Source organism: Aulonocara stuartgranti (assembly GCF_965226115.1).
Source record: "Aulonocara stuartgranti genome assembly, chromosome: 11".
Lineage (NCBI taxonomy): Eukaryota > Metazoa > Chordata > Actinopteri > Cichliformes > Cichlidae > Aulonocara > Aulonocara stuartgranti.
This window is the reverse complement of record NC_138947.1, coordinates 37,471,910-37,484,818: the sequence shown is the minus strand read 5'-3', so window position 1 is coordinate 37,484,818 and position 12,909 is coordinate 37,471,910. Positions and strand designations below refer to the sequence as shown.

At 42.7% G+C, this 12,909-nt stretch overlaps 1 protein-coding gene across 2 annotated transcripts in view; it reads left to right on the top strand.

Annotated features, from left to right (window-relative positions):
• dyrk1b (dual-specificity tyrosine-(Y)-phosphorylation regulated kinase 1B) overlaps positions 1-12,909 on the top strand; it is a 60,254-nt gene that overhangs the window by 33,044 nt on the left and 14,301 nt on the right. For both annotated transcript variants that reach the window (XM_082551023.1, XM_082551022.1), the window contains exon 2: positions 11,941-12,107. In XM_082551023.1, the coding sequence (XP_082407149.1) occupies positions 12,039-12,107 (69 nt within the window). In that variant the 5' untranslated portion in view covers positions 11,941-12,038. The remainder of the gene's footprint in view (positions 1-11,940; positions 12,108-12,909) is intronic.

Sequence of the window (12,909 nt, the reverse complement as noted above, 5' to 3'; positions counted from 1 at the left end):
AGCTAAATGAAATCAAATATTAATAAAACTGTGTTTTCCAATATAAATAGAAAAGTCTTTTGGCAGGTCAGTAGAACTCTGGAGCACCTGGTGCTCTTATGTTGGACACTGAATTACAATTCCCATTCATCCTGAGCATCTAACATCTTGTTTGCAGCAGCACAACATTTAGCATCACAGTGTAAGCTCTAGCTAATACGCTCACTTTTCTTTGTTGTAGCCTAACGTACTCTTTTAAAATTACTCATTCACTAATACACTTCAAGGTGCAGACACACACATGAAACCTACCTCATCTAGAAGATACAATGCTATCATCAAAGGGTTTGGTGGGTTTTTGACAGATGTGCATTAAACCATTAAAACATGTCCATGTCTGAAATGGAAATCCATGAGCAAAAAAACGACAACATCCTAGCTAGAAATGATTTTTCACTTTTATTGTATCATGTATGATTGTGTATTTTGTAACAATACTGAAGCATTACAAGGATGAAGTTACTTTATTGTTAAATTAAAGTCTTAATTAGTAATTTAATACGTTTGCTGGAAATTTCCAGGGCGAAATCCATCTAACCTGCTTTTGTGCTTACATTCAGCTAAGACTGTGTCACTATCATGCTGCTGCTGCTTATTTCAGTAGGTTCACGATTCAAACCTGGCAGTGTGTCATCAGTGACAGTAACTCATTACAAAATGAGTTATATTAACGTGCACTTGTAAATGCAAGCTGCACGCATCAATAAAACAAGTTGTTGCAAACTTTTCCTGAAAACTCGTGGTTTTATTTTGAGGCCATATGGCTCACACCTAATGTCCAGTGTCTTAATCAGGGTTCAAGGTTGCTCGTTAGTGTCTTTGTGTTGCTATTTGGCTGCACAGAGTGAAAGATTCTGAGTGTGCAGTGTGCCATTCCAGGGGATTGACAGCATAGTTGACGTGGGGAAAGGACAGAGTGTGGCTGCAGTAGACGCAGCTTTGTGTGCGTGTTAGAACTTCAGTCTTCTCCAGCCAGCTGAAGGACCAACAAGAGCAAAAGCAAGAGGAGCCCACAGAGTGTGTTTGTGACAGAAAACAACCTGCTGTCTGTCCTTTCTCCACAGGACTGACAACCATGCAGGTGCCTTTACTAAACTGCTGGGCCGTCAGTTAATGTTCACATTGATTCATAGAGTCTCTGAAAACTACCAGAGGAGTGCAACACTATCCTTTCTAAACATACTCTTTCATTTGTTTTCCTTTGTTTTGCATGTTTTTTGCAGATGGAGCTAAAAAGCATCATCCAACACATGGATCCAAAATGAAAGACTAGGGTGCTCTGCCTTTTAGATTGAATCCTCATTTACCGTATTTTCACGACCATAAGGCGCACTGTGCTAAAAGGCGCAGTCTCAGTTATGTGTGCCATTACTGTATTTAACACACACATAAGGCGCACTGGACCATAGGGCGCATACAAGTACCGTATGAGTATTTAAAAATAAAGCGGGAGCAAACCTGAATTCGGTACCTTACTCACATTTTTATTACCAGTAATCGTCATCATCAACAACACACAAGCATACAAGTGTGCGTATTTAAAAATAAAGCAGGAGCAAAACAAAGTTTGGTACTCACGTTTTTATCATCAATCAAACCCATGGAAGTCCTCATCCTCTGTGTCTGAATTGAACAGCTGCGCTAAATCGCCATCAAACATGCCAGGTTCACTTTCTTCACCGTCAGAGTCACTTTCCGTGCCGTGCGGCTCCTCGGAAATGATGCCGGCTTTTGCGAAAGCTCGAACAACAGTGCCAGCAGACATGTTAGCCCAAGCATCTACAATCCATTGGCAAATTGTGGCGTAACTCGCCCGGCGCTGCCTTCCACTCTTAGTGAAACTGCGTGGAAAAAACCACCTGGTCTCCTTACATACACCTCCCTCAGCCAGTCTTTCATCATTTCCTCATCCATCCAGCCCTTTTCATTTGCCTTAATGATGATTTCTGCTGGAAACTTCTCTTTAGGCAAAGTCTTTCGCTTAAAAATCACCATAGGCGGCAGTTTCTGTCCATTAGCATGGCAGCCAAGCACAACAGTAAAAGAAGACTTTTCATACCCCGTTGTGCGTATCGCTACCGTGCTGGTCCCCTTCTTCTCCACAGTGTGACTCACCGGGATGTCAAAAGTGAGCGGGACCTCGTCCATGTTTGTGATGTGGCTGGGCTGGATGTTTTTGTCGCCGATGTGTTTGCTGCAGTAGGAGCGGAAGATGGCCAGCTTTTCCTTATAATCCGCTGGAAGTTGCTGTGCTACCGTAGTCCTGGTCCGGATGGAAAAATGGCACAGTTTCATAAAAAGTGAAAGTGAAACTGCTTTTAGCCGAATGGTGACCGTCGAAACGCTTCTCCCGCTCGCTCTTTGCTCGATGATCCACCGCTCGAGTCTTTCCTCCAACTCGGGCCACCTCGCCTTATGTCCGCGGAAACTCAGCTGCGTTTTCTTGACCTGCCGGAGCTTGTTTTCCAGCTTCCTCCATTTGCGAACCATCGATTCATTAATCTTAAATTCTCTCGCCGCTGCTCGATTTCCATGTTCCTCCGCGTAGCTGATGGCCTTCAGTTTAAACTGTGCTTCGTAAGCGTGTCTCTTTGCCATTTTCAGGGTTGTTAAAACAACGATGTCCTGCATAATGCACATACCTGTTCTTTTATACAGTTATGTGCGATTGTCCCGGTATATACGATCAACGCCCACACTTCACCCTTTAACGTTCTCATGGTGTTCTCTACTACGTCCTCCTTACAACACATAGGGCGCACTGCGCTATAGGGCGCGCCGCACTTTTTGAAGAAAATCTAAGACTTTTAAGTGCGCCTTATGGTCGTGAAAATACGGTAACTGATGTCGTCATAGTTTTGGTTTCTGTGTAAAATTCCTTGTTTGAAATTGTTGAAAAATAGTTTCTTGTCAATATCTTTTGATTGAAAAATGATCATTGGACTGGTGCTTTCATGAAAGCCTCACTGACCCAGTCACATTCATACATGCACTTTTCTGTCTAATGTTCACAAACACACTCATGTTCCAGCTGATGCATCTCGGGTCATCAGCTACCTTTTCAAACTCACTACATGCTGGTGCTTCTTGACTACAGTGCGCTGTTGTCCCAAACAACAGGTGCAGAGCGACTGTGTGGAACATTCCAAGGATTTCATGGACCTGTTTGCTCAGAGCAGTAGCTGTGTTTCTTTGTAATTATCTGTTGTGTATGGAGTGCCTGTAGGACTACTTCAGGAACCAGCTGTGTCACTTATGTAAAGCATTCACAGAATTGAAATCCATAACTCTTGTTGTGCTAGTGGCACACACAGTAGGTGTAACAGTCTGCCATCTGCTGGCATGTTACAGCAGCATTTGTGGGCTGCTGCAAAACCCATGCCCAGTTGATAGTTCGGAGGTTTGTACTAGAGGATTGATGTTACCGTTGAACATTTAAAAAGACAGACATTTGTTTGCTTTGTTGCTGCTGCGGCGCTTACTCTTAAAAAAGAACTTATGGCTACAGACAGAACGGCTTGAATCAGAGTTGAGTGTTGTGACATTGCTGAGGACCAGTAGCACATTTGCTTCAGACTGGTCATGACCACAGTACAGGTAAGGGCCAAGTATTGATATTTATCCAGAGATTCTAATTCCTCATCGACTTCAAGTACTGATCGAGCTGTCACTGTCAGGTCATCATGTCTGATGCTGCAGAGCATCAACCTACAAATATGGCATTCCTAATAAACTCTAATGTCTGTGTTAAAAGCTTGGGACAGAGTGGATAACAGACTCAAGAATTAGCCCCATTTTCAAGTGCAAAATAAGTCTGTACAGACGGTGAGAGGCTCTTGTACCAGAGTAATGCATTAGCATTATTAGAGTGAACATTGGTGGTTAGAAAAGAAGCCCAGCGATATTGATGTATGGCCATCCACCTCAGACTTTATCATCTTTGTTCAGATGTGTGTGGCAGGTAGAGGACATTTCCTGGGTTTATTTATCATTTGCTTTCATCATAATTATTGCCACGTTTTAGAGGGGTTTTTGGGGGGGGCTGTAGCTCAGGAGGTAAAGCACATCATCTGCTAATCAGAAGGTTGGTGGTTCGATCCCTGGCTGCTCCAGTCTGCATCCCAAATATCCTTGGGAAGGATACTAAATCCAAGTTGCTGTCTGATGCATCCATCAGAGTATGAATGTCTGTGAATGGTAGATGGAAGGCACTCGCATAGAAAAAGGATTTTGTGGGAATGTCTGAGGCAAGTTGACTAAAGCAAATGCTCAGAGTAGAAAAGCGTTATTTGCAGTTCATTTACCAGATTTTTACACAAGCAAGAAATTTGTGGTTGTCATAGTGCAAACAAAAAAGGAGCCGTTTGCTCAACACACTTTAAATACAGCAACAGTACATGTGGTATGTTACTTCTCTGACAGCCAGTGTTGTGTGAACCAAGAGAAGGGGTCCCAGGTTTGAGTACACCTGGTCACTTTTCTCCATGTCATTCCCCTAACTCGCCCACCTTCCTGTCTGTGGAGAGAGAAACAGAAGTCCAGTTTCTGTAGGATGAAGCTGTGTGTGGTATGATGGATACCAAGAGAACATGAGCTGCTAGTTCCATGAGTTGCATGTCAGTCCTCCGTGTACAGGTACAACACATGTAGTGTTTTATTGTTGGATGTCATGTCAGCGTACAGTAGAGTTGAATAGATCTGACTCTACTCTGATCGCTGGCATGTGTGTATACACATTAATGGTAAAATGTTAAAGGTTTTACATCAAGACATCATAAAAATAATCTGGTCCTTGCTGATCAACATCAGCAGTGATCTCAGAGAAGCGGCTGTTGCTGCCCATCAGTCTGAAGGTGATGCAATGGCTCATTCAAAGCTCACCAGTTTCAATGAACTGAAGCAAAGCTGTATGAAGAGTGGACCAGAACTCCTCCACAATAATGTGAGAGACTGAAATCATACAACCTACTGAATCATAGGCTGGGATCCTTGATTTTATTTGTTTTTTTGTAAACATTTGAACATTTTAAACCATTCAGCACCATCGGGCTGCAGCCGAGAGAGTAAAAACTAAGCTGTGCAAGTTAGGACATGCATTTAATGGGACCATCAGATTCTCCCATAGATTAATGATAAAGTTGTAATAATATTAAGAAGTCTGTTAATTCACACAAGTGACCTTTTTGCAGGCTTTCTTGCTGCCTTTAAATAGGCCACACTTTATTTATTTATTTATTTTTCCAGTCTTACTGACCAAAGCGATTCAAACACACATTCATACAGCGCTTTGAACACTACACTCCTGTACGTGCCATTCCTCATACACAGCTGTGTTAGCTGCGTTCTGTATTATGTTTCTATGAGTGAAGTTTACTGTAAAATCACTCAGCTGCTGATACAGTTACCAGTGTAACTGGTCAGATGATGCCAATCCCAGCCCATTTAACATCACCTAGACCGTTAAACTGTGCGTTGACTTAAGGCGCCACAATTCATCGAGTAACACATTCATTATAAAAATCTTTGAGGCAAAACGTTTTGCTTCGATGCTTTTTTCAAAACATTGTGTTGTTATCTTTTCAGATTTAAAGTGAAATAAAATAAAATATTATATGAATACAACTTTTTTTGAATACAAAAATAACAGTTTTTTTAAGGCCAGTGAAACTGAGCCGCTGACCTGGGGCGGTGAACATTTAATTATTATGAATTATTAACATGTACACCTTAAGAACTTATTGTTTTCAGCAGCACAAAATTTAGCATCAAAGCTCAGAGTAAACCTCAGGATTCACATGTGCTCGCCTTTGTTCACTGCAGCCAGGTGTGCAGACACACAAACACAAGCCCTGCTGAGGACCAGGTTATTTTCTATTATTGTATCAAACCTTAGAAGGTGAAAGGTGGTGTCTTTGTGTTTGCCATAATGAGGAGGCCTTTCTTCACTGGGCTGTAGTGGGAACAGTGTTTGCTTTACACGACCAACTTGTTCTGACTGTGGTGTGTGTTGCTGTGCTGCCTGAGGTAACTCCTCTTTGTTTCTCTCATTATTGAAACAGCAGTCAGGAAAGGAATAGAAAAGATGGCTGTTTGAGATGCACTGAAGTCGTGAAGCGAGAAAGTGAGGGATGAATGAATGATGGATGGATAAGTAGGACAGAAGGGAGTGAGATTTGAGAAAGTAGGAAAGATGACGAGGAGAAGAGGGGGAGGAGAAAGCGGCTGGTAGGGTGGGTTGAGTTGCTAGGGGAGAGTATGTCAGAGTGTTGCTGAGAGCCAGGACTGCTATTGGAAGCTACTTGCTTAGCAGGGGAGAAGGAGAAGAGGAGAGAGAAGTAGCTAATGAGTATTGTAGCCTGGCTGCTGAGACAGCACTGGGTTTATTTATAGAGTGCTGGCCAGCCAGCCCTTAGATACCAACAGCGAATCAGCTGAGAGAGAAAGAACGCGCTTCAACCAATGGCAGAACAGGCGCGAGGGGGGGGCCGAGTGAGGAAGTGCTGTGACTGCCTCTCAGTCTCTTAAAGAGACTGTGCAGGTTTCTCAGTACTAGGCAGATATTCTCTCTCTCTCCCTCCAGGAGTGTCATGTTTGTAAGCAGGCCAGGACCTGGACCACAACAGTCCCACACTGAATCACTGTTTCTACCTCATCACACAAGCAAGCACACGCAGTTCAGCACAGAGCTTCGAAGCTACTCGCAGCTTTCTAGGCCCTTCATCCAGCCGCACACCTCCGTTTACGTTCTCATTGAGCCATTTAGAAAACGATGAACAGAAGAGCTCTTCATATTGTGGATGGAAGGTGATAGTGGGGACAAGCCTAGAATTGCAAGTTGTTTTTCCATGTTGACATGCTTGCCCTGATTAGAAATAGATATGGTGGATATACTTGAACCATGAAGCCATGAAATCTCTTTTACTTTGATGTAGTGAACGCTGGACTTTAAGCATGACTGCTGCTTTCCAAATTGTTGTTGTAAAGCGCTTTGAGTGCTCACATAGAGTAGAAAAGCACTAAATAAGAACCACTTGCCATTACCATGATGATCTAAACTGATGTTTGGCCTTTTCCATGAGGCCCACGATCAGCAGCTTTAGCTTTTCTGACCTGTATTCTCATCAGAGGATGGGCCAATCAACACTGGGCACCTCCACTAACAACATGTTGTTTCTTAAACTTAAAGTAGTCAGCTCTCAGTACTTCCTGTGATTTGGAGTTAAAACTTTGCTTTCACCAGGTTCAGTTGAGTCTTAATCGTCTTCTAATATGCTAGCCACCTATCATCATTTCTGGTGCACTGCCTACTGTGTCTAATGCATCACAGTTTACACTTTGTAAAGAGGGATACAGATCCAGGCTCCATATTGAGATAAGTAATTCCAGTTGCATTCCCAAACAGTATTTCCATTTCTTACTTGCGGTAGCTTCCTATCACTGCACGCTTACTAGAGGAAGCAGTGCTTAAACAATGGAAAAAACACAAACTTTGTCCAAAAACCTCTCATGTTTAACTGTTTTCCACTTTTTCTTTGGTCATTTTAGCCTTTTTGGCCAGGGTGAAGGGAGTATCTGCCATCAAACAAGAAGACAGCCGCATGTAGCTATGATGATGTTTGCTAGTTCACCTTACATGCATTAATGTAATAACGTGGTTAGCCTACTCAACGTAAATTACACACGAACAACATTAAGCTACTCACGCAGAGAAGAACGTCTGGTTACTACCGTTTATGTCAGAACCGGTGCCATCCCTACTTGTAAACGTTTGAGTTCATGGTAGCTCCTCTGTTTTTGTCGCTGGTGTGATTACATCACTGAAGTTTTCTGCTCCATTTTAGTTTCATCCCATTTTGTGTACCGAGTACTTTTTTCATTTGTATCTTAAGTAACAATATCGAATTATTATATTTAAGTAAATAAAATAAACACAGCAAAGGATGATTTTGACCATCAGTATTATTATATTCTCTTAAGTAAAAATCCGATGTTTTATACTCTACGTCAGATTCTGGCCAGTAGACCAGTGTTAGCTGTGCTGTCTGAATAATGAAGACAGTGCAGGGCAGAGCTTGACAACGCGGTCAAAATGCCTACTGTATGTAACGGATTTTTTCTAGTTTAGTTTAGGTGTAGGTGTATCATTTAAAAGACGTGCCTGTGCTGAAGAGGATGGCAGCAGCTACATCTCTGTTGGTTTGGCCTCTCGTTGACCTGATGTGAACATTCTTGAATGGTTTCGACCTGATTATCTACAGAGCACCGTGTGGAGTTGCGTGTCACCTGAAGGAGGCAAAGACCCGAGAATTTCTAATTTGATCCCATTTTTAGTGACTCTGCGTAGTGAGCGGCCTTATTTTTAACCACATATCTAAATAACACTTTTCTATTTTGGTTTTGGTATTTGCCAGCTGGCAGAAGGGAGACATGTTGGAGCGCTTCTTATTGCGTCTCTCATCCTGAGAATAGTAAGAAGAGCAACCTTTATCACTCATCTCATTCTTGTGACTTAACTGGAGGAAGAAACATGGTCAGCAGCTGGGCCACTCCCTGTTTATTCTAAAACCGTCATTAATTATGTAAAAGGACCGGGAGTATTATAAGTCACACGTCCTGTTTTGGTAGCTAGTTGACTTACTGTGCTATGTTGAGTAGGTTCATGGCCGAGCTGAAGACACTTAAACTGTGATATTTAAATAAAAGGGTCGCTCAGCAAATGTATTTTTACCTGACCTTTCTATGAGGCTACGGAGTCAGACACAAGACACAACGTCCTGATAGATCTATTGTTCTGATCGGGTGTTTGTATGAATTGAATTGTTGCTCTGGGTCTGAGCCTTAAATGCATAACTAGAAGGATGAACAGAAATGAAATGAATATGAAAATGGCACCAGTGCACTTGGTTTGCACTTCCAAACACCTGTTTGTTGCTTGGCCAGAGAAGCAGACGTACTTTGCATACTGTTGGCAACACCTACAATAACTGTTCAAAAGGACTGATGCAACATGCAAAAGGTGTGCAGAAATTATTTATTATTATTAGGGAGAGAGATTGAGGGGGAAAGATGTGTAGCAGGTGACCAAGGACAGAAATGGAAAAGTCCAAAAAAGTTCAGAAGTGGGCTGAGAAGATGGACAGAGTGGACAGAGGAGCTGATGAATGTAGAAAATGGGGAAGCCAGGGCAGCTATGAAATGTGGAAAGGCGATTGGTCCAAATTGCATACCTGTGGAGGTGTTTGGGATAAATATTGCTTAACACAATCCTGGAGAGCGAGATATTTAAATAAAAGGTGGCAGTCTTCATGAACAACCATGATGTCCGGAGCTTTTAAGAAAAGAGGCGATGATCAGTGAGCAGCAGCATGGCTTGATGCTGAGAACTACAGATGTGATGTTTGCATTGGGAATATTAATGCAGAGCTATAGAAGAGGTCTGAAGGAGCTTCACTGTGTCTGTGTGAGGAACTGTTGTACTGCATGAGGAGTGGCAGAGAAGATTGTGAGGGTGGTGCAGGACATGTATGAGGACAGTGGTGAGGTGTGCAAAACGAGTGACATATGGGTTCGAGGTGGGGGTGGAATTACATCAGAGATCTCCTCTAAGCCTCTTCTAGTTTGCAGTGGTCATGGACTGGATGGACTGATGGTTTGTGCAGTGGGTATACTGGACAAAGGATGTTGAAGATAATGTTCGTTTGTGCTCCATTTCAAGAGCTCATTAGAACGTGTGCAGCGTTTCATGATGTGCACGCAAGGGAGGATCTTCCCTCGAACATGGCTTAAGTGACAACATTAGGCTTGTAGCTATTGACTGTTTCAGCAATCGAGTATTCCCATGTTTAACTGAGTAATTGGGTAAGAAATATTTTTGGTGCATGCCAGAGAACAAACTAAGCCATCGAGTCCGAGGAATCGTCTGTAGGCCTCCGAGACAGGATGGTGTGGAGGCACAGGTCTGAGGGTGGAGACAGCAACGCTGGAGCTCCCAGTGAGCACGGAGGGCTCCAGCTTTGTTACATGGAAGAAGTCTGAGCACTTCATTAGTCGTGGACGCCTGCAACGAGCTGGAGTTGAGTTTGTCATGCAGATAATCAAAGAACCCTGTAATGCAAGTAACAACATAATTGTAACTGTAATCTGATTACTAAATTTAATACAGTAAAACATTACATTACTGTGTTGCTGAAAAATGTAAAACAGCACTGTAACTGTGTTTTACCTGGGATCACGGTTTTGCTCACACAGCTGAAGAGACCATTTAAAATGGTTCTTTCCTCAGCTGTCTTTATGTGCACACACTGTCCAGCTTCGGGTTTTTTACATGCAGGTCTGTTAAGTATCAAACAAAACACTCTGGGAATGGTCAGGTATAAGGACTGGACTAAGATGAGACCGTGTCCAGAGAAAGACCTTCAGAAAAGCTGGAGAACTATTTCTCAAGGCTACTTTAAAACAACAAGAACGTCGATATGTAGAAATGACAGTCTCAGCCAAATATGGACTCTGACCATGAAGTAACACATGCAATCAGGAGAAAAGGCTGATTACGTGTGGAAAAGACCAATCTAGGGGTGTGGCAGATTATCCAGTTAGGTGGTTGCTTTAGCTATGCAGCAGCTGTAAACGAGGGCTGCAACTAACGATTATGTTGATAGTCAGCTAATCTGCCTAATTGTTCTTGGATCGGTCGATTAGTCAACTGTAACCTCCTGTTGTAGGCTGCCCCCCTGTAAATATTGCCCTGTTGTCTCATCCCACAGCAAATTAATTATTAGGTAATACAAATCAAAGCGTGAGTAGTACTTAAACAAAAGTAATGTGCAGATAGGAAACTATGGATGTTCTGTTCTTAAGTTCAAACTTCAACTTAAAAATTTAAATATAATTTTTTGTGCAGTTTCCAAAGTTCACAGATGATTCCGGTCGTGAATTCACAACTGCAGCGTTCCCAGCTGCTGATAACCATGTGTGAGATGACTTGGTGCATGAGCCTCTTTACAGGACAAACCCATCTGTACGCCTCCAGAAGGTGTAGTGTTCAACACCAATTAAATTGCTTAACTGATTATATATATAATTAATTAATGATATAGGCCGACCCACAGATTAACAAGCTAACGTGAGGTGGAAGAGGTTTGCTATTCAGAATCAAGCAGAGAAGAACAAAACCTCAGATGAAATGACCGTACACAAACATGAAGGTGTCAGCGTGAGCGTTCAGAGCTGATGCTCCAGCGTGCCGTGTTTAAATGCTCGTGCGCTGCAGCAGCGTGCACAGTCACGTAGTTTTTGGGAAATCCTTTTTCTTCCTCCTGTTTGGCGGTTCGCAGACGATACAGGCGATACTGCCCCACGGCTTCCTGTAGTGTAACTGCAGTCACAAAAACACATTCACCTGGTTTTAAGTATGACATCATAGATTATGGCGACGAATCGTAGCAGCCTACTGTAGACATAGTCTTGTGAGGTTTTTTCCACTGGTTCAGATACACGTCCTTGTCTGATGGTGTAAAGAGTTTCACACATAATATTTGGACTTGGTCCAGTTAGAAGCTTCAGAGTTTAAAATCTCTGTTGTGAGCTGTTCTCTGTGAAACTGCTGATTCGTCTTCTTTACTCAACCAAAAGGGAACACAAATATTAGCTTAGTAAAAACTAGCTGCTTGAAAGTTATTTTTCTGCAAAGGTAACTGAACATTGTGTTATATTAATATGATAAGAAAACAATATCAAGTCCACACGTCATAGTAGACGTGTGGGATGAAGGATGCAGTGTTGATGGTGATGAGCGTGGTGCATGGGCGTGCAGGAACAAAACAATAGTAGTTCTGATGTTCCCATAATGCAAACAAAGGTGTCGGGGTTCCCCTGTCTAATCATCTCTCTCTGTCTTCTTAGGTGTAAGCAGCTCAGGATGTCCGCCCACCTCCTCCTCCTCCTCCTCCTCCTCCTCCTCCTCCTCCACTGCCCAGGGCTTCTCCCTCGCTGAGCCAGCCATGACCAGCCAGCACTCACATACACACCCCTCCTTCAGCTCCATCCACTCCATGGCCGAGCAGCAGCAGGTACCACACGCAGCAGCAGTCCCACCACGCATGCCTGTGGGCCAGTGCCAGAGGGATGCATCAACATTTTGTATTCATTTTAGATGTTCAAACGTTGTTGCTTTGCAGAGCTACTGAACATGAAATGTCTGCGAGGTCATGAAGGTTTAATGACACGTGCTATTCAAAAGGGTCCGTCCCTAAGCTGGACACTTCCTGAGGCACTGCCCCCACAGCCAAAGTCTGCGGTAGCTACTGTTACCATTAGCTGTGATGCGGGTACTCTGTGAAGATTTACAGTCACTCTGGGGTCAGCGTTGTATTCTGTAACTTTAAACATCTGGATCTGTTCCTCCTTTGCACATACTGCGAACTGCAGGGAGGAGGCAGGGCGTTCTCACCCACGATGTTCACAGTGGGGATGTGTATATATGCGGGTGTTACTGGGGTTATTAAAAAAATCATGTAGCAAATTGTAATGAAGAATTTCTGATGGATGCATAAAAGGAAGAGAACGTGTAGACTATGAGTTACTTAATAGTGGAAAGAGGGTGGGATTAAATAAGCTTATGCTTCCTCCGCCTTTTTAACATGTAAATTATTTATAATGATTCTTATTTTGTTTTCTTTGTCTCAGTTGTTATTGTCGTTATACTATTTTAACATGTTCAGAAATACATCTCCAACCAGGTTTCAGCAAAGTAAAGAGGAAAGCACGTAAACCTATTCATGCCTAACACTTACCCTACTGCTATATAAGAACCAGAACCATTCAAACTGAAAGTAGGTTAACCTTTAAGATAACACGACTACTCTAAATATC